At 37.7% G+C, this 21,388-nt stretch overlaps 2 protein-coding genes across 2 annotated transcripts; one reads left to right on the forward strand and one right to left on the reverse strand.

Moving 5' to 3' along the window:
* Positions 1-685: 685 nt before the first annotated feature.
* Positions 686-3,471, forward strand: LOC110723476 (protein ULTRAPETALA 1-like). Its single transcript, XM_021902832.1, has 3 exons — positions 686-1,097; positions 2,059-2,386; positions 3,297-3,471. Exons 1-3 carry the CDS (start codon positions 686-688, stop codon positions 3,469-3,471), a joined length of 915 nt encoding a protein of 304 aa, XP_021758524.1.
* Positions 3,472-15,588: 12,117 nt separating this feature from the next.
* On the reverse strand, positions 15,589-20,576 carry LOC110723703 (lysine-specific histone demethylase 1 homolog 2-like). Its single transcript, XM_021903052.1, has 2 exons — positions 18,325-20,576; positions 15,589-16,780 (listed from the first exon to the last, which is right to left on the reverse strand). The coding sequence occupies exons 1-2, from the start codon at positions 19,856-19,858 to the stop codon at positions 16,038-16,040; spliced, it is 2,277 nt and encodes a 758-aa protein (XP_021758744.1). The 5' UTR covers positions 19,859-20,576; the 3' UTR covers positions 15,589-16,037.
* Between the last annotated feature and the right edge of the window lie 812 nt (positions 20,577-21,388).

Here is a 21,388-nt window from a genome sequence, read left to right on the forward strand (position 1 = left end):
CCTTTGATAAGTTCATGCCATTTTGTATTAGTTATTAAGTGTTTCTTTATTCATTTTTGTACAACATTATTGATGAATGTGAGAAATGCATTTCATGAGTGTAACATTAACTAATTCACTATAACTCTTGTGTGTAAAATTTATTCAAACAACTCAATTAGTTGTACTCGTTTGAATTCAATTCAAATTGGAAGTTATAATACGACATGTGGCATTCTCCGTAATCCTGAATATTAATTTCGTCTTTTATACAATTTTACAAAGTAATAGATTAATTTTTTTAAAAAATAAAGTTATATTCTTGAAAATGATACATTTATTTCTTTTTATTTGTATTTTTTTTAAAAAAACTCTTGCTTTTATGTTTCTTAATTGCTTTCAAATCTTGATTAGAAAAGAGATAAAATTGAGGTTTTAGGCTTTCTTCATATCTCAATACCTTTTTTCACTTTTTGCTTTTTAAATATGTACTCTTATATATTAAGCCTATAGATTTTTTTTTATTACACAGCTCAAGTGAATAAAATCACTATTTTATTCACAATAATAATTTTATATGAACAAAAGTACCAGTCTTTCTAGTTTAATTTTGTTGTGTTGATTTACTATTAAATAATCGGTCATTCTCGAATCACTTTCAAAGAGTTTGACCCGCTTATATTTTATTTTAATATAAATTAATACGATGCAAGATATTGAGACGTCAAAGGGAAAGAAGAGAAACAGAGAACCCGAACGTGATGTAATTGTGATTGGTGATAGTAATGATGATGTTAACAATGATGATGATGATGTTAATAATGATGGCAAGAATGATGTTAATAATGATGGCAAGAATGATGTTAACAATGATGATGAAGTTGAGATTATTTCATCTAATGTCTTTTGGAAACCTGAAGAATTGAAGGGAATGACTTTGATAGAAAGTAATAACGAAGTCATTAAACTTCTATGTGGTATTACCCATCCTAAGTATGGTGATTCTATTGGCAAGATTTCAATTTATCGTGATGGTAGAATTGAAATAGATTGTGATTGCTATCCTGGCTGCAAAAAAGGTACATACAATTTTATTTTATTTTATTTTTATTTTTCCTAAAGCCATTTGTTATTTTCATTACTATTAAGTTACATGTGACGTTTCATGAATTTGCGCAATTTGTAATTGTCACATTTTTCTAACCCTTTATAGTTATGGATATGATACAGATGTACTGAATGATTTTTTTTTTTTGTAAGAGTTTGATCATTCTTGCACTTTCTCAATCAATCAATTTTAGTTATGTATATTGAAATTTTAATCTAAATCATTACTCATAAAAAAAAAAAAAGAAAGAAAAAGAAAATCATTACTCATACTATAAATAGCCAACAATAATTTATGAAATTATCTTAGATGTGTGACATTAATTGTAGACACCAATAATTCTCTTTAATTGATAACAGGATCTCTTGTAATTAATCTATATGCATGTATTTATAAGTTCATTGTATAGTTTTTGTACAACAAGTTCATTGTATAGTTGTTTGAAACTATTTGACCTTAATTACTTCTTCTGTGTTTTAATAAGTGTTACACTAATTAAATTCGGTCATATTATAATAAGTATTACACTTTATTTTTTGCCAAAAAAATTACATTTAGATATTATTTCTCTCCTCTTATAGTCCCCACCTAAACCCAGGCCACTACTACTTTTTTTTTATATAAAAGTAATATACCTCACATTCATTACTTAAACTATTAACCCCGCTATTTTTCTTTTATAATTTTTAAATACTCTAACTACCCCATTTAACTCTTATTTTATCTGAGTCAATTAAATTGTCTAAACTTATGTGTCGGTTAAAATATAACACTTATTAAAACACGGGAGAAGTAGTAAATTTATTATCCCTGAGAATAATGTACTGTTACATCACATGATCTTCCCCTCTACTCTCAAATGTTAACCTATGTAGACAGACTGTTTAACCCGTAATGTTAGAACATGTTTTTACATCATGCTCTGTAGTGTAAAATCTAACAAGTGATGCCCTACGTTACTTGGTGCACAGACAAAATATGTCCAAGTGAATTCGAGAAGGAAGCAGGGTTTACTGGAGCGAGCAATTGGAGGGGACATATATGGGTTTTTGTTGATGTACATAAAAAGTCTCTAAGGGATACAAAACTGCTCAAGTATTACAAAGGATCAATTAAAGACCGCTGTGATCCAGTTAAGCCGGTTCGAAGTCGAACCGTCCACCGTGATGAGTTCATGAAATGCACTGCTTGCGGCAAGCGCCGGCTCTTTATGTGTCGAAACAAAGACCAGTGTAAGGCCTACCACCAAGCTACCAAAAACAGTGCTACTTGGACTTGCTCTGACTTTCCTTACAAATTGTAAGTCTATCTTCATATGTCTCGTCACTTCCATACGTTCTTAAATCTAAATTATATTTGCGTACAACATGTCACGATACATGCATATTTACACATGCTACATTTCTATATGCTTTTGGATAAAATACAGCACTATCAAAGATACGTTCTGACCTTGTTTAGTAAAGAGATTTTTGGAGAGCTTTTAGCTTATTTTGTCTTATTAGAAGTTTGACCGTCTAAATATTAAATATACTAAAATAGCTAAAAATAAACAACTATTTATTAAATATTTATACAATCAGCTATTTACAACCAGTTAGTCAAACTAAATAATGGCCCTGTTTGGTAGTTAGCTTATTGGGGGTATATTAGCTTATTTGACTAACTTTAGTTGATTGACTAGTCAAACAAGCTAATACAAGTGTTTGGTAGTAAGCTTATTCCACTAAATAAGCTATTTTTGAAAAAGCTCATAAAAGGAGCTTTTTCAATTAGCTTATTCATTAATTATTGTGAAATGACACTTATAATCTCATTTAATTTAAAATCCTATCTAAACTACCTACCCCACAATTAGCTTATTGGTCATTTCACATACTCAATCACCTTTAAGCTATCAGTTATTTACCAAACACTTTTATATAATCAGTTAATACAATAAGTTAGTCAAATCAGTTAATAAAATCAGCTAGTCAAAATCAGCTAACTCAATCAGCTTCAGTTTTCAGCTTTCTCCCAAACAGGGCCAATATAATCAGCTAGTTAAATAAGCTAATACAACCATCTAAATTAATCTGCTACCAGCTAATTATTACCATCCTGGAGACCAGTGCTGTGTCTTACTAATAATATATGATCGATTGTTTGAAGTGTAATCCATGTAACATGTATACGAACTAATATGAGATCGATTTATTGTAATGTGTAGCTTAAGGTGTGAGGATGATGAAAGAAGGGGAGCTAAAAATCTAGTAAGGGGATGTCCTTTAAAACCAACATGCGAGGGTTGTTCATCATGTGTATGCTTTGGTTGCGATATGTGCCGATTCGACGATTGCGACTGTCGTACTTGCCTGGATTACATTCTCAATATTGAAGTTTAATTTGAATTGGAGATTATTGAGGAATCAAGATCAAACTTTACCCATGTAATAATCGTAGAATTGATCTACATGGTTGGATTTTATTTTCAAGTTTTATTCTAAAACTATTTTAGTCCATTTTCTGTACTAAACTATTTAAGTCCATTTTCTGTTATTTTTAAGAGCTGAAATTAAATTCTACAGAATTTTCTTATTATTCTAAGAGCAACTCCAATGGTTGTAGCTAGGGACTAGCTTATAATTTCAATAAAATCCTAGCTATTAGCTTAATCATTAGAGCTACAAAACTCAATTAGTTTGGCTAACCCAAGCTAATTTGCTTGGGAATAAACTTGCCAAAATAAAATGTTCATTGTATCAATTAGAGTAAAAAGTAGTTAAAATGATGATTAGCTTAAAAGCTTATGTGTTAGAGCAACTCCATTGGCAAGCTAATTTGACAATTAGCTTGCCATGCAACATAAGCTTTTAAGCTAATTATCATTTTCGCTACTTTTTGCTCCAATGGCTAGCTATTAGCTTAGTAGTAGTTGTTGGATAGAAAATACATGGAATTGAAAGAGCTTAATTGGTGCAATGAGCATTTTTCTTTTGGCAAGTTTAATTCCCAAGCAAATTAGCTTGGCCAACCTAATTTGCTTAGCCCAACTAATTGAGTTTTATAGCTCCAATGGTCAATCTAGTAGCTAGGGAATTAATAAAATTGCAAGCGAGTCTCTAGCTACAACCATTGGAGTTGCTCTTATGGCAAGCTAATTGACAAATTAGCTTGCCATTGGAGGTGCTCTTACCTATAGTTTATATAATATTATTTCATGCGTCTGACTTTACTTGTGCCATTATCACAAATCCTTTTTTTTTTGAATCACAAATCCTTATATACTAAGGGTCTGTTCACTTATGTTTAATTTTAGTTCAGTTCAGATCCAATCAATTCAGTTCAATTCAACTCAGTAAATGTGAACATGCCCTAAGTATAAGTAATATGGCATGCATGCTTAATATTTTTTGTATGTAACAGTAAGGTCTTGTTTGGTTCACCTTATTTTTGCTGATTAGATCAAACTTGGTCTGATCAAATCTGGTTTAGTCTGATATGATTGTCTAATTTGATCAAACTTTGACCTTAAGTGTACAATAATATATAAGGTAAAAATATATCAAGTGGAATCTTATTAGATTCGTAATAATGTGTATTTTATTAATATGTAATTTTCACAATTTTTTTCATTACGAAATCAAAGATATTTAGCGATAAAAAACCGCAAATAAAACGATGTTCTTATCTGAACTTATTTTTTCTGATCTAATCTGAAATTATTTTTTCAGATCTGATCTGATGTGATCTGAACTTATTTATTCTGAAATAACAAGGCCTAATTGTATATTTGTATTACTCCATGTCTCCCTCAATCGATTTAAATTTTTAATTATTATTTACCCACTAGTGTTTTAACTTGGTCAAAACGCTATTGCTAAACAAAATATTAATAGAATATAGTAACATTTTAGTTTTTTCAATTTTTTTTTTTTAAAAAAGGTTGGTTTTTCCAAATGATACAAGTAACCTCTACCATTATTAGTAGCTAGAGTGTATCCGTGCTAACGAACGGTTTATACATAACATGTGTATTTAGAAAGAAAAACAATAGGAGATGTGAAAGTTATTAGAAATAATGGAGAAGTGGATGTTATTAAAAAAAATGGAGAAGTGGAAGTTATTATATTGAAGGAAATAGCAAAAAAAAAAATGCATGAGATTTGAGAATTTGGCTTTTGGAGGATTGTAGTTAACTGACTCTGCAATTATATAAAAGATTTCCTTCCTTTCTACCACAATATATGTGTCTATTAATGCGTAATAAGTAAATAATACTACCTCCGATTTTTATTAATTGCAACTTTGGGGTATTATTTGTGAGATATTAAATGTTATAAAGTTCTAAATAATAAAAATTGGAGTTAGGGTCTGTTCTCTTACGTTGAAATTCAGTTCATTTCAGTTCAGCTCAGCTCAGCTCAGCTCAGTTCAATTCAGTTCAGTTCAGTTTAGTTCAAAGGACTGACCAGCCTAGGTAGAGAATGCAAGTGCTCTTTTAAAATCTGGAATGTCGTCTCAGCATCGTCTCCCCATTCAAACCTGGTCTTCTTCCTGATTGTTTGGAAGAAGTAAAGGCATTTGTCGCCTAACCGGCTGAGGAACCTCCCCAAGGCGGCCAGGCAACCAGTGAGTCTCTGAAATTCCTTGACAGAACGGGGTGACTTCATGTCAATCACCGCCTGTATCTTTTCGGGGTTAGCCTCTATCCCCCTTTGATCAATCAGGAATCCGAGAAACTTCCCAGACTCAACACCAAAGACGCATTTCTTGGGGTTTAACATGACTTTATGCCGCCTGAGGGTGGTGAACGTTTCTCGGAGATCAGCAAGGTGATCCGCCTGTTGCTTGGATTTGACTATCATGTCATCAATGTACACCTCCACATTCCTCCCAATTTGACTAATGAAGACCGTATTAATCATCCGTTGGAAAGTGGCAGACGCATTTTTCAAGGCAAATGGCATCACAGTATAACATAATAACCCCAAATCAGTGACGAAGGCCGTCTTCTCTTGATCTTTCTTCCAGAGGGGTATCTGATGAAAGCCAGAATAGGCATCCATAAAGCCCATCAAGGAGTGATCGGTTGTAGAGTCGACCAGACTGTCGATCTTTGGAAGCGGGTAAGTGTCCTTAGGACACGCCTTGTTGAGGTCTGTGTAATCAACACACATGTGCCAGGTCCCATTCGGTTTCTTAACAAGGACCACATTGGCCACCCAGTCGGGGAAATTACAAGGCCGAATGAACCTGGCGTCTAGCAGCTTTTTGACTTCGGCAGCTGCCGCCTGACTTCTTTCCTCGCCGTGGTTTCTTTTCTTTTGCCGGATGGGATTCTTTTTGGGGTCCACGGTGAGTTTGTGGACAGCGAGATCCGGTCTGACGCCTGGCATCTCTTCCACTTCAAAGGCAAAAATTTCTTTGAATTCCTTCAGCAGAAGGTGCAAGCTTGCACCCAGAGTAGCATGAGCAACCGTCCCAACCTTTACAGTATGCTCTGGACGACTGTCATCCAGAACGAGATCAATGTTTTCACCAGCCAGTTGGGGACGGAGCTCGTCTGACCGTTCACCGGTCAGTGATTGCTATTTTTTCTCTTTCTTCACCTCCACCAGCAGAGGTGCCTTTCTTTTCTTCCCGACTGCTGGTGGGACAGGTACTGGGTCGGCATCCTTGACATTGTCAAGGTCTATTGGTTCCTGACTGCCTGGGGCCACAGTATCTTTAACGGCTGAGAGATAGCACTCTCGGCCGTCTTCTGATCCCCATTCAAGGAACCAACATAGCCTTCATTCCTTTCATACTTGATGAGCATGAGAGACGGGATGATTACCGCCTTGGCTTCGTTGAGAGTTGGCCAACCAAGGATAATGTTGTAGGTGGTCAACTCCTCAACGACCAAGAATCTGACGACAATATGTCGTCCTTGGCCTTTCTCTCCCAGCCGGATGGGTAAATCAATCCTTCCGGCTAGGTAGACCATCCCACCCCCAAAACCAACCAAGGGGTGGGTGACCGGATGCATGTTGTTGACACCGTATTTCAGCTTTTGCAGGCATCGGAGGCTGATGATGTCTGATGAGCTGCCGGTGTCAATAAGGATCCGTGCAACCAGCTGGTTGGCAACCTTATATTCAATGACGACCGGGTCATCATGCGGACGGCGGACGATGCCCCTGTCCTTCTCAGTGATCAGAACGTCTGGGAAGGAGGAGCTTGCAGACGCCTGCTCATCATCATCTTTGTCCATCTTTCGAAGATGGCTCTTGGTGCCCCGGATGGTAGGGCCACCACATGAGAACCCGCCTGCTATTGTGTAGACCGGCTCCTTGTCGGTATCCGAGCTACTAGCAGGCTGGGGGTAGTCTTGGAGGATTGACCCTTGTTCTTCTTCTTTGCCCCGGCTGGGGACTTAGAAATGTAGGACTTTAACATCCCCTTGTCAGTCAGACGGTCCAACGCCCGTTGAAGGCTGAAGTAGTCGTTGGTGTCATGGCCAACTTCCTCATGGTATTGGCAGAATTTGTTTTTGTTCCTTGATTGAATGGAACTTTTCATTGGATTCAGCTTCTCTAGTCAGAGTCACTAACTGCCCAAACTTCTTTTCTTTTCTTGCTCTCTTCTTTATTTTTGGCCGACTAAGCAGGCCGGCTGTCTTTCTGTTTGTCAGACTTCTTGGAGTCCGACTGATTACCAGGCGAGTAGAGGTCGGTTGCTTGAATATAGCTTTCCGCCTCCCTCAGGCCCGCCTGTAAAGTGAAAGCCCCTTTTCTGACTAGGTCAAACTTAAAAGTTGACCCGTCTCTCAGACCCTTGAAAAAGTCTGTAAAAGCTACCTCATCAGAAAGTCCTTGAATCTGAATTCTAATCAGATTGAACTGCCTGACATAGGAGCACAATCCTTCTCTCTCCCCCTGCTTAATGGTACTCAAGTCCAGGCTTGTTTTCTTAGCAAGGATGTTCATTGAGAAATTGGAAGCAAACAGGAAGGCAAGCTTCCTGAAACTATCAATGGACCCGGCTGGCAAATTTCCAAACCATTTTTGGGCAATGCCCTTCAACGTAGCCGGGAAGCATCGACACCAAGTGGCATCATCCAACCCCTGTAAGTACATGAGGTTGGTGTAAGCCATGAGGTGATCTTCCGGGTTGGTGGTACCATCATAGGTACTGACCAATACATTCTTAACCTTGGCCGACTGTGCCGCCTTGGTTATTTCCCGGGTGAACGCAGAAGGTTGTTCACCCAGGCGGAGCAGATGGAGCTGCCAGTCCAGTGGGTGGACATTGTGATATGCCGCCTGACCTCCGAAGAGAGTCGTCTGCATATAGTAAGGTGGGTACTAACCGTAGACCTGAGAAGGTACATATGGTGCAGTCCCGATCATCTGAGGGCCAGAGTGGACGGTATTACCGCCTGTCTGACTCTCATGCAAGGAAAGTGCATTCCCTGCAGAGGTATTGTTGAAGTTGTCTGGAAAATTCGACGTAGAAGCCGACTCAGACAACTGTTGGTTTCTCTTCCGGTTGATGATCTCCCGGGCATCAAGAGTTGATTTTTTAGAACTTCTTACCGGTTGTTGGGTCCGGCGGGTATTGTTGGTATTCCTCTTAGGTAGAAGAATTTTGGACCAATCAATGGTCCCGGCTGCCTTCTCCTTTGAATGAGGAGTAGGCTGCCGATCTCTGACTGACTTCCCCCTATCCAGAGGAGTCTTCTTGACCGTCTGACCCCTACTTGGGCCAGCCCGGCTCTTAGTGATCAAGTCTTTAATTTCACCGTTGAAACTTGTCATGAATCTCATGAATTCGTCTTTGGTGACAGGTGCTGATCCAGCTGCCGTATGGGTTTCCCCTTCCGGCTGCCCAGGGGGTCGATTTGCACCCGCCTGGGAGGCACCCCGCTCCAGAGTCTCTCTGCGCCGGATGCGCTTGGTTATCAGAGAGCCATCGTCGGCTATATAGGTTTCGACCTGAGGATCTTCATCCTCCTGGTCTGTAAAAACTTCTAGGTCATCGCCCAGACGGTTAGGAGGTGGTACAGACTCTTGAACCATCTTCGAGGTACTCTCCCCACAGACGGCGCCAAATGTTTTGGGTATTTTTGTCCCTCGGGAGAGTTACAACACAAAGACTGGTCCGGTGCGGCCTGTACCTGCAAAACAAACGGAGACACGGTTGGGTGGTGCTCCGCCTCCGACGAACAAGTTAGTAGCTTGAAGGGAGAGAAAAAGGTGCGGAAATCTAGGTGGGTATCTGCTTGGATTCCAAGCTCAGATGTCTCTATCACAGGGACAATTTGTAATAAATGGTAAAACGTGCCCTCCAAAAGAGGGGAATCTCCCTATTTATAGGGTCCTCGGGATTTGTGCCCCTAATTAGGTCACTGAACCCTAATCATTGGTGGGCTGCGCCGCATTGCGGCTTTCTCGGGATTTGGGCCTGAAGGCCGCCATTTTCCCCCTGGTTTCTGGAGTGACACGTGTCAAGCAGGGATAAGTCCACTTTGGACCATCATGGGGCTGACACGTGTCATCCTCTGATTGGACCACGTGGCGGGGTAAAATTACCCTAAACAACAACCATTGGAGTTGCTCTTATGGCAAGCTAATTGTCAAATTAGCTTGCCATTGGAGGTGCTCTTACCTATAGTTTATATAATATTATTTCATGCATCTGACTTTACTTGTGCCATTATCACAAATCCTTTTTTTTAATCACAAATCCTTATATACTAATAGAGGTGTCCACCGTGCGAGTCGAGCGAGCTGGGTTAGGGTTAGGTGGGTCGCGGGTTGGGGTTTCATGACACACGGCACGACACACGTAGGGTAGGGTGGGCCGGGTCGTGGGTTGGGTCGGAGAAGTTGGACACACCAGGGTTAGGTTCGTGGGTTAGACGAGTCGTGGGTGGGTCGAGCTGGGTTTGTGGGTTAGACGGATCGTGGGTGGGTCGAGCTGGGTTTGTGGGTTAGACGGGTCATGGGTGGGTCGAGCTAGGTTCGTGGGTTAGACGGGTCAAGGTGGGTTAGTGAGTTAGGGTGGGTCGAAGGGTGGGTTAGTGGGTTAGGGTCGGGTGGGTTTGTGGGTTAGGTGGGTTAGGGTCGGGTGGGTTAGTGGGTTAGGGTCGGGTGGGTTTGTGGGTTAGGTGGGTTAGGGTCGGGTGGGTTTGTGGGTTAGGGTCGGGTGGGTTCGTGGGTTAGGGTCGGGTGGGTTGTGTGGTGTTTTAATTTTTACAAAATTAACAATTTGATGGCTTGCTCTTAATTAAGATGCCTACGTATCCTTATATTATAAAATAAGGAATCAAAGCCAGCGTAGTTCTTATATTGTACTTCTTTTGAAATTTGGGGGGGGGGCTTGGACCTATCTTTAGAAAACTAAAATTTAATTTTGCAATTAAATTGTAATTTTCGAAAAATAAGTTGCCTACGTATCCCGAAAGAATCAAAGCCCACGTAGTTCTTAGCGTACCTGATTTAGACTTTTCTAGCCACCCATGTTTGTTGCATCATCATCCCCGGAAGCTGCATCATCCGTTGACGACTCCAATATCATCACAGGATCATCTTCATCGTCTTCGTCTTCCTTTAAACCTTGAGTTCTTCTTTCAGCTTGATCCCAATCTTTCTTACAAACACAAATTTGAATGCTTTCCGGAGTTAAGCGAGATCTTTTTTCATCTAACACTCTTCTACCTGCACTAAAAGCAGACTCGGAAGCAACAGATGAAGCGGGAACTGCAAGTATATCTTTTGCAATTCTCGCCAATATAGGAAAACTTTTTTTATGTTCTTGCCACCATTTTATAATTTGAAAGTTGTTGTTGGTCTCATGTTGATATGACAAATAATCATTAATAGCAAGTGTTGAAGAAGATGATGATGAGAATGATGTAGATGCTTTGTGTTTTTTTTTCATAACTTTATCAAGAAAACCAAATCTAGAATCGGAAGTGCTAGTAGTAGTTGGTGTTGCCAAATCAAAACCATAAATAGATGCATAATGATCATAAAGGTCTCCCAAAACAGATTTGCATTTGTTAATATATTCACTAACATCATAATCGATACTTAAACTTGTATAATAAAATTCTAAAAGATTTTCCAAACCTTCAGCTTTGACACCGGGGTCAAGAATAGCAGCAATTCCATAAATGATTGGAAATTCACTAAAATAAGTATGCCACTTACGTTTCATGCTATCAAGAACGGGACGAAGTCCATCAATCTTCATATGCTCTTCAATGGTGTGAACAACTTTAACACACTCAATTATGACTAAATGAACGTTAGGCTCATAAATATAAGAGAAAATATGAGTTGCACTATCAAAAGCATTTAAAACATCACGAACAAAAGAAGCATTAGTCCAATGACTTTCGGTTATTAACTCAGTAGGATCAACACGAGTCTCATTGTAAAGTTGGGTCAAAATATCACGATACTTTATAGCATCACTCAACAACTTGAAAGTAGAATTCCAACGGGTAGGGGTATCAATTGACCATTGTCTTTTCTTAAGACCTCTCTCTTTACACATAGCTATGTACTTTCTTCTAACTGACTGAGTAATCCTAATCTATTTTATAACTGTTCTAATTGGGTTTAGCAATGGTTGCAACTCAGCGAGACCCTCTTGAACAGACAAATTCAAAATATGAGCACAACATCTAACATGCAAGAGACTACCACCCAACAACAAATTCAACTCGGAGTCATTTTTCAAATAGTCAATACACTTTGTGTTTGCAGTTGCATTATCAAGAGACAAAGAAAAAACTTTATTATTCAAGTGAAATTCTTTTAAACAATCCAAAATACGAACTTTGATGTTAAAACCGGTATGCCTTTCTTCCATAGCTTGAAAACATAGTATACGTTTTTGAATAAACCAATCATCATCCACCCAATGAGCAGTAATGCAAAGAAAAGGTTCGCCAAAACTAGAAGTCCATGTATCACTTGTAAAACTAACACGACCATCAAAAGTACGAAATAATTCAATCAAACCACTCCTATACTTATAATAAGAAGTTTGTGTATAACGTCTTAGGGTATTTCGGGGGACACGAGTAAATGCAAGTTGTAATGCAACTTTATTAAAATGCTCAACGTTTGCATTTTCACCGTAACTAAAAGGGTATTCATTAGCAATAACTAAAGTACTCATTTCATCAATCATTCTATCTTTATTATAAATGAAAGGTGTACCTCCGCCGGGTTGGTTCATGTATCCACCCAATTGTGTTTGGACGCCACCCCCCGAAGGACGGGGGCCATTTTCGAACAAGTCGTGTTTATTTTGCAAATGCCGACTCAAGGTTCCGGTTCCATCTCCCGTTTTCCAATTATATGACTTGACATTTGCACCTAGCGCCTTGCAAACTAGGCATGTACACGTGAACCTCTTTGGTTGACCAGGTTGCCATCCCGGGGGTGTGACCTCAACTCGTTCAAAATGTTTCCACACCCAAGAAAAATGTGCTCGACCTCTACTTTCACCGCCACCACCTTTCATAAATCAAATTATTAAAATTAATTTTTAAATGCTATTCATGAAAATAAGCTTTTAAATTTTAAATATTTTAATTATACTTATTTAAACGCATTTTTCATGGTAATTAACTAATTGTAAATCATAGAAAATTGGAAACTAAACTAACTTTATAATCATTAATAATAGTTTTTTTAAATATTCATAACAATAAAAATTTAATTAGAAATTACCTTGAGATGAAGGTTGAGATGTTGGTTGCGATGGAGGTGGCATAGTTGAACTTGATGATTGGTGGGACTCGTGGGAGAAATGTTGTGGTGGAGACGTTTGAATATTTTGCCTATCTCCTAAACCATAATCTCCATATTCATTGACAAATTGGTTTAAATTTTCCGTATTAATTTCATACGAAAAATTTGCACCACCACTCCTTTGGCTACCACTTCGACCACCACTTTGACTCCTTCCCATTCCTCCTCTTGAGCTCATTTTTTTTTTGTATGATTACTAATTATAATATGGAGAAGAACTTTTTTTTTTTTAGAATCTTAAGAATACTAATAATAATATTAAGGAGATTTTTTTTAACAAAAATATAACTCTATATAACACTTGAGAATTTGAGAACAATAAGAATTTTTAAGTAAGAGAGAAAGAAAGCTTGAATTTGTGTGGAAATTTGAGTGAAATGGAATTGGTATTTATAGGAAAAATAGAATGGATGATCATACACTTAAAAAACTAGCCGTTAGATACAAAAAACTAGCCGTTAGATACAAAAAACTAGCCGTTTTTTTTTAAAAATGGATGTTAGGCCGTGCGGGTCGTGCGAATTGTGCGGGCTGTGCGGGTTGTGCGGGCCGTGCGGGCCGTGCGGGTCGTGCGAATTGTGCGGGCTGTGCGGGCCGTGCGGGTTGTGCGGGCCGTGCGGGTTGGGTGGGTCATGCGTGCGGGTTGGGTGGGTCATGCGTGCGGGTTGGGTGGGTCATGCGTGCGGGTTAGGTGGGTTGGCTCGTGCGGGTTGGGTGGGTCATTCGTGCGGGTGGGCCGTGCGGGCTGGGTTGTGCCAGGTGGGTCGGGTTAGGTGGGTTCACGGGCTAGGTGTGTCGAATTAAATGAGTCAAAACGGGTTGTGCGATTTGGGTCGAATCAAACGGGTTAAACTGAGCTGGGTTGAAATGGGTTGTGTCGAAAATTTTGGACCCACGACACAACCCGGATTAAATCCGAGCTGTGCCGGATTGAAACCGGGTCGGACCCACGTGACCCACCAGCCGTGCGAGTTAGGGTGGGCTGGGTCCAACCCGGCCCACTGGCCCCCTCTATATACTAAGGGTTTGTTCACTTATGTTTAATTTTAGTTCATTTCAGCTCCAATCAATTCAGTTCAATTCAACTCAGTAAATGTGAACGGGCCCTAAGTATAAGTAATATGGCATGCATGCTTAATAGTTTTTGTATGTAACAGTAAGGTCTTGTTTGGTTCACCTTATTTTTGCTGATTAGATCAAACTTGGTCTGATCAAATCTGGTTTAGTCTGATATGATTGTCTAATTTGATCAAACTTTGACCTTAAGTGTACAATAATATATAAGGTAAAATTATATCAAGTGGAATCTTGTTAGATTCGTAATAATGTGTATTTTATTAATATGTAATTTTCACAATTTTTTTCATTACGAAATCAAAGATATTTAGCGATAAAAAACCGCAAATAAAATGATGTTCTTATCTGAACTTATTTTTTCTGATCTAATCTGAAATTATTTTTTCAGATCTGATCTGATGTGATCTGAACTTATTTATTCTGAAATAACAAGGCGTAATTGTATATTTGTATTACTCCATGTCTCCCTCAATCGATTTAAATTTTTAATTATTATTTACCCACTAGTGTTTTAACTTGGTCAAAACGCTACTCACTATCATAAACGCTATTGCTAAACAAAACATTAATAGAATATAGTAACATTTTAGTTTTTTTAATTTTTTTTTTTAAAATGGTTGGTTTTTCCAAATGATACAAGTAACCTCTACCATTATTAGTAGCTAGAGTGTATCCGTGCTAACGAACGGTTTATACATAACATGTGTATTTAGAAAGAAAAACAATAGGAGATGTGAAAGTTATTAGAAATAATGGAGAAGTGGATGTTATTAAAAAAATTGGAGAAGTGGAAGTTATTATATCGAAGGAAATAGCAAAAAAAAAATGCATGAGATTTGAGAATTTGGCTTTTGGAGGATTGTAGTTAACTGACTCTGCAATTATATAAAAGATTTCCTTCCTTTCTACCACAATATATGTGTATTAATGCGTAATAAGTAAATAATACTACCTCCGAATTTTATTAATTGCAACTTTGGGGTATTATTTGTGAGATATTAAATATTCTAAAGTTCCAAATAATAAAAATCGGAGTTAGGGCCTGTTCTCTTACGTTGAAATTCAGTTCAGTTCAGCTCAGCTCAGTTCAATTCAGTTCAGTTCAGCTCAGTTCAACTCAACTCCTAATTTCCTTCTCTTATAAAATATTCATTTCAGTTCAGTTCAGTTCGGCTCAGTTCAGTTCAGTCAATGAGAACAGACCCTTAGTATAAAAATGGGTTTCTTTTCATCTATATTTACTCCGTATATTAGATCATACTCTCTTTGTTTTTATTTACTTATAACACGTCATTTTAACATGCATTTCAAGGAAGATATATATTACAGACTAGCTAGGTAAACAGGATAAATTATTTGAATTAATTTTACCATGGATAATAAACTATTGTTAAGTTGTTAATGTTTAAATTTTTTAATTTTTTAGCTTTAATCCGTCTATATAAAATTATAAAATTTTTTAGCTTCAACTCCTAATTTCCTTCTCTTATAAAATTATTTGAATTAATTTTACCATGGATAATATTCTAATGACTTTCTCAAATGGTGTGCCAAGATTGTGTGTTGCTATTTGATGCCACAATGCCACATTAATTTATCAGCCATTCCTACTTTCACTAGCAAAGAACATGAACAAAAGGTTTTTTTCTTGCTACTGGTATGTCACAAGGTCAGAAGTGTTGCATTTTCAAAGCATCAAAAATTTTAGTGTACACAAAATTTACATTAAGTGAGCAAGGGCCCAAGAATACCAGCATAACTGTAACTGTGAAGTCAAAAGATGTTATAGCAGCAGCAACTAGTCGTCTACTCATCTACCACCCAATTTCCTCACTCCCATTTGCTAGTTGCTACCACCGCAGACTACACTTAACCTATTCCCTGACAAATACATACTCGCTTTAGTTGCTCTTACCAGTGGGAAACAGCACCAAACAAAAAAATTACATTGACTGCTTCACGACTTCATCATTGCAACATCTACCACTAGCTGGAAACAAGAGTAAACAGCAACCTTCTAAGCTTGAGTTTGTAATCTACAAACACTACCACGACCAGACAATGCTGACCAGCAGCATTTATATGACTCCTTGAGGAGTTCCACTTCCAAAACGGTACCTGCCTCTACCTCTTCGTGCATTTTGAATGGCAGTGATCACAGTGTTACCTAGAGCACCCAAAGCACTCGGTCCCGTGAGCTTTAGCCCAAGATTGTTGAAAAAATACAACAACCTATCTCGGTCTCCTCCATTTACTTGTTGCAGCTGTTCTACTTGTTCACGAGATACTACTGCGTAAAGCTGCAAAGGAAGGCTACTGTGTTTTGCACATTTTGTCCCCTGGTCAACTAAACAACTACAATTATCACATAGTTCACTGCTGAAGTCCTCAAAAGCAACCCTCAAAAGCCCGAGGGAGCTCCCAATTTCTGTCAACGGATCGAGAATAAATAAGAACCTTCCAACCTCTAAGTCAGGCCTCCTAAAAAGATCAAGAAGGGTATCAAAGCTCGGTCCAAGATTTTTTTGCCCATTTTTCCTTCCATGCAACTGTAAACTCCTAGTGCCTCGATAAATGCGGCCAGCTTCTCTTAGGCCACTCAAAAATGCACCATGCATAGTGGCTGGGTACTTCCTACTTGTAGCCTCACCAGCAAAGAACAATCGGTTTTCAACACTTTCAGATAAGATATCATAGTCTATACCAGTTGAACCTACTCGGACGTGAGAATATGAGCCATAGGAAAGAGGATCAGTGCCCCACCTTGTGCAAACTGTCTGTATAGGATCAGGCACTTGAACACCTTTTGGATTGTATATACCTATTAAGCCACCCACAAAAGTAAAACAAACAAGATCAATATGAATCAGAAGCCTGTTAATGAGAATGGAAACGATTAAAGGAAATTGTGATGTAACAGGGATATACAATAGGAAAATATGTCCGAATCCCCTCTTATATGTGTCAACTTGCACCAAGTCACCCCTATTTTCAAAATCTCAGTTGTAAATCCCATGTTTTATTGGCTAAGAATTTACAGTCATTTAGAGTCTTTCATCAATTAATCAGGCATTAAAATTCTCGCAAAAAGGTTACATCGACATCAATTAGCAACTTTTCCACAATGCCTAAAAATCGATCTAGCTAATCTGGGGTACCAAAGGAGAAGGGGCCAAATGCAAGCAGCCTTGCCATTGCAATAATAGTAAATACTGTTTCTAAATACCCTTTGATAACTTTGCAACCGATATACACTATTTCATACTTCCTCCGTTTTTTTTTACTTGACCCGCTTTGACTTTTACACTATTCGCCACTCCTCCTTTGACCGCCTTTTGTGAATAATATTTAAAGAAAAACATATTCATGAAAGATATTTTTAAATTCGTCTCAACAAGTACTATCATAATATATAACTTTTATAATTTTTGCTTATCGAGAATTAAAGTTATTTATCGTTAAAGTTTTGCATTGGCAAGCGTGATAAAAGAAACAGGTCAAGTAAAAAAGAACAGAGGAAGTAGTAAATAATTTCCTAGAATAAATGGGTAGTTTGAAATTTTGGAAACAAAGGATTACGGATTCTGCATCACACAATTAATGATTAGATAAATAGTTATGGTCAGGATTTTTGAGAGAATTGACATCCAAAAGGGTGAAATCTCAATGATACCAACAGCTACACAAATCTGTGAACTGTCATACGTGATGCACCCATAGTACAATCATATATGATCTTGAATGACCCATTAAAAATTTTATAAGGAGCACAATCCTACTACAGTGCTCCGGAGAAAATGATCTCGAGCAGATTATAATATTATATATGTTTAGAACTAGAAGGAATTTGGATCATACAATTGATTCTTACAGAAAGAAATGGGAGCTGGTGGCAATAATCCAATGAAAGGAGGTTATGTATTCATACGAGTAGCATTACAATCTTGATGTCTACAACTATAGATATAAAATATCTTTTAGATTCTTCATCATCAATACATCATTAACAGTAGGCCAGTAAACATAACACCCTTTAACTTCCAGACAAGTTGGATCATATTATATTATTGCAATAAGATAGAATCATATTAATAACCTAACATTTCATAGTTATTATTCAAACAAACGGACGATGGTATAAAAAAAAGGTATAAAAAAAATTATAATTTCAATAAAAATCAAGGACAACCTCCAGCAAAATCTTACGATCTGGAAATAGAAAAACCATGGATGGTCCTTTTCAAATGCACACACACACCCAAACATAAAGAGCATGTTTTGTCATTATGTGGGAAGTACTAAAAACTAGGGTACCTTCAGGTTAGCTTTTTATACTGCGCATAGTAATTGAAACTGCAAACATACCTCTGAGCAGATTCAAAACTCGATGCAACAAAGTGGATGGGTCAGTACGTTCAAAGTCCTTGGCAGCTTCTCCTGCAACTAAGGCTACAAGTACTGCACCACCAGAAACAGTATGGTAACCATAGAATAGAAAATACTCTCCTCGTTCATGTGTATGATTTCTAAGAGAACCAAATGTGTCAAGTTCTTCTCCCCAAAATACATGAGGAAAAACCATTGCAACTTTATTCAGCAACCCAAAACCCAATCGATTAATAGCCGCTAGCTTGTTTTGGGGCAACTCAGGCTCAAATGTGATTGCCTTTCGCTTCAGCACCCCAAGAGGCACAGTACACAAGACAACATCTGCTTGAAAGATTTGATCCCCGGCTATCACCTCAGCACCGTTATTTCCATATCTAATAGTGTTAACAGTCTTCCCGTACAATATAGGAACTCCTTCACACAAGGACTTGATCAACCTCCAGTTACCACCGGCAAGGAAACAATGATCACCCCCCATCTCATAGGGATCATCCTGATCCCAATATGAGGCTGAAAGCTCTGATAAACATCCGGCATTAGCATATTCCAAATTCGCATAGTGCCAATCAAGGAGTTGAATTTCATCTTTACTTTTGACCACCGAATAAAGATCTTGAAGAGTATCCAACACAGAACCCAGAGAAATATCATTAGCAAATCCACCCATGATTTTTCTCAGCTCAGTTACTTTATCCAACAAACGATTAAAAATAAATTCAACACTGGAATCTATCTTATGATCAACTGGCGTTCCATCTGGCTTGTACAAAGGACATTTATCTCTCACTTTATGCAACGGTATTGATAATTGTCTAGCCAAAACCCCCAAAGGATTAGCATGAATGCCGGTTATAACACTTCCACCTAATTCAACTGCAGCAGACTCACCCTTTTTACCCATCTTCTGCGTATAGACTCTACCCCCAGGACGGTTTCTTCCTTCAAGGACAATGACCTTAAAGCCAAACGACAACAACTGCCTTGCTGCAGCAAGACCGGCAAGTCCTGCCCCAATTATAATAACTGACCCCTCAGATGCCTCCTCTGGTATCTGAGAAGTAAAAGCCGGTGATACACCGAAATTAATGTACCCATTGTACAAAAGAAAATCATAAGCAGAGGAGATCAAATGCTCACACTCACTACTAACGGTTTCCCTAACCTGCCCCTTAGACAGCCAAACTCGAACATTGCCTCTCCACCTTGCAAGAATATGGTTCCTTACAACAATGTAGTCATTCTGTTCTTTCCCACCTAGGTCCCCCACCACACCCGCCCTAATCTCCTCATCGAGCAACGCATCGATGGGGAAACCGAGCGATATAGCTATCATAGCCTCAGTTTCAGTTTCTTTCTCCAAGTCATCCCTAGTTCTATTCCTTTTCTTTAAAGGGCCACCTAAATGCTCCTCTATTAGATCATCCATCAACTTCTCATCATAATTTTTGGTACTAACTTTCCTCCTCAAAGACCTTTTCGGAACAACCCCATCCGAAACCGGGGTTTCCATGTTCAACCCCACAAACAAAACCCAGAAAACTAACCACAATAACAAGCTAAATACAACAACTATACAAAACTAAATGTTTCATCAATCACACCAAGATGCATATCAAACTAAACCAATGTCATAAACGTATCAAATCACATAATACCCACATTAATCTTATTCATTTCTACACTATAAACAGCAAAAGTAAATTAACACTAGCCAATATTTTAAAACGCAATTCTTTCCTACAACAATGGCCAAAACGCCCCATGCAAAATGGCTCAAAAAAGGGTAAATTCAACCTTTAATTGAAAAGGGAAAACATGGGCATACCTTAATTAGAGAAAATTGAAATAGGGGTGAAGAGAGAGAAAACAGGGATTAATAAAAGGGTAAAAAAAAAAAAATTCGGAAGAACTGAAATGATTTTGAATCAAAAAATTAGAAATTAAATCCAACTGTAGTTAAGAGAAGTTGAAAAGGGGTGGTGGGTAATTTGAATTTTTAGTGATGGAGCGGTTGAAAGATTTTAATTTTGAAATTAGGGTTCTTGCAATTGTGATGGTGATGATGACGATGATGTAAGTGGGAACCTCGAAGTGTGTGGGAAGTGAGAGTAAAAATTAGAAAATTTGATTGGAGGGAAGTGTGAATAATTGAAGTGGGTCCAATTTAATTAATTGGATCATATATTTGGACTTTGGTATGAAGGTTCCCATATTTATGGGGCTAGTCCAAATTAGTTGGGGTGGTCTTGCAAATTTTGGCTCTCTAAAATTTGCCCCTAATGTTTGCAAGTTTTTGTGGCATAGTATGCATACATGAATAAGTTCTTAACTTGAATTGCAAGAACTAACTTTGTAATTCAAACAAAAGAATATCTTTAAAAACTTTGTACATTAGTCCCTATAGCTCTATATATCTAAACTAGTAAAATCTCTTTGCTTACCACAAGTTGGCTCTAAATTAGTAAAATCTTTTTGCTTACCACAAGTTGGCTCTTGTGATCTTATTCAAAACTAATCATTTGTTATCGATTAATCTATTCATATTAACATGTTTCATTTAACTTTTCTTTTTTAAAATTTCATCTCAATGTTAAAGAGAAATTTACCATATTTATGCTTAATCTAATTTATCTATACGTATCTATTACGAAACATATATAAACTGAAATCATTAGTGAGACCTACCCTTAGTCCCTTATCAATTTACCTACCCATTTTGATCTTTCACTTTTTTTTTTTCCCACTTTCAAGTATTTTATTAATATCTCTGTTAAACCATTGGCAAGACCATAGATTATCTTCAATAATAATATGTCTATTTATATCTTTTTATATTCCTATTGACTTAAAGTCTGTTCACATTTACTGAACTGAATTAAACTCAACGGAGATGAAATGAATATTTTATAAGAGAAGGAAATTAGAAGCTGGATTGAACTGAACTGAACTGAACTGATTGGAGCTGAACTGAATTGAAATTAAGCTAAAGTGAACATACCCTTAATATCATTTATATATTTATTTGTTTCAATGTTCAATC

Source organism: Chenopodium quinoa, unplaced genomic scaffold (genome assembly GCF_001683475.1).
Source record: "Chenopodium quinoa cultivar QQ74 unplaced genomic scaffold, ASM168347v1, whole genome shotgun sequence".
Lineage (NCBI taxonomy): Eukaryota > Viridiplantae > Streptophyta > Magnoliopsida > Caryophyllales > Amaranthaceae > Chenopodium > Chenopodium quinoa.

Excerpts from the sequence above, each read along its gene's own strand:
- LOC110723476 (XM_021902832.1), top strand. The coding sequence starts at position 686 with ATGCAAGATATTGAGACGTCAAAGGGAAAGAAGAGAAACAGAGAACCC. Across the intron at positions 1,098-2,058 it reads ATTTTATTTTTATTTTTCCT|ACAAAATATGTCCAAGTGAA; the intron begins AAAGCCATTTGT and ends CTTGGTGCACAG. Across the intron at positions 2,387-3,296 it reads TCTGACTTTCCTTACAAATT|CTTAAGGTGTGAGGATGATG; the intron begins GTAAGTCTATCT and ends TGTAATGTGTAG.
- LOC110723703 (XM_021903052.1), bottom strand. The coding sequence starts at position 19,858 with ATGGAAACCCCGGTTTCGGATGGGGTTGTTCCGAAAAGGTCTTTGAGG. Across the intron at positions 16,781-18,324 it reads AGTTTTGAATCTGCTCAGAG|GTATATACAATCCAAAAGGT; the intron begins GTATGTTTGCAG and ends GTGGCTTAATAG.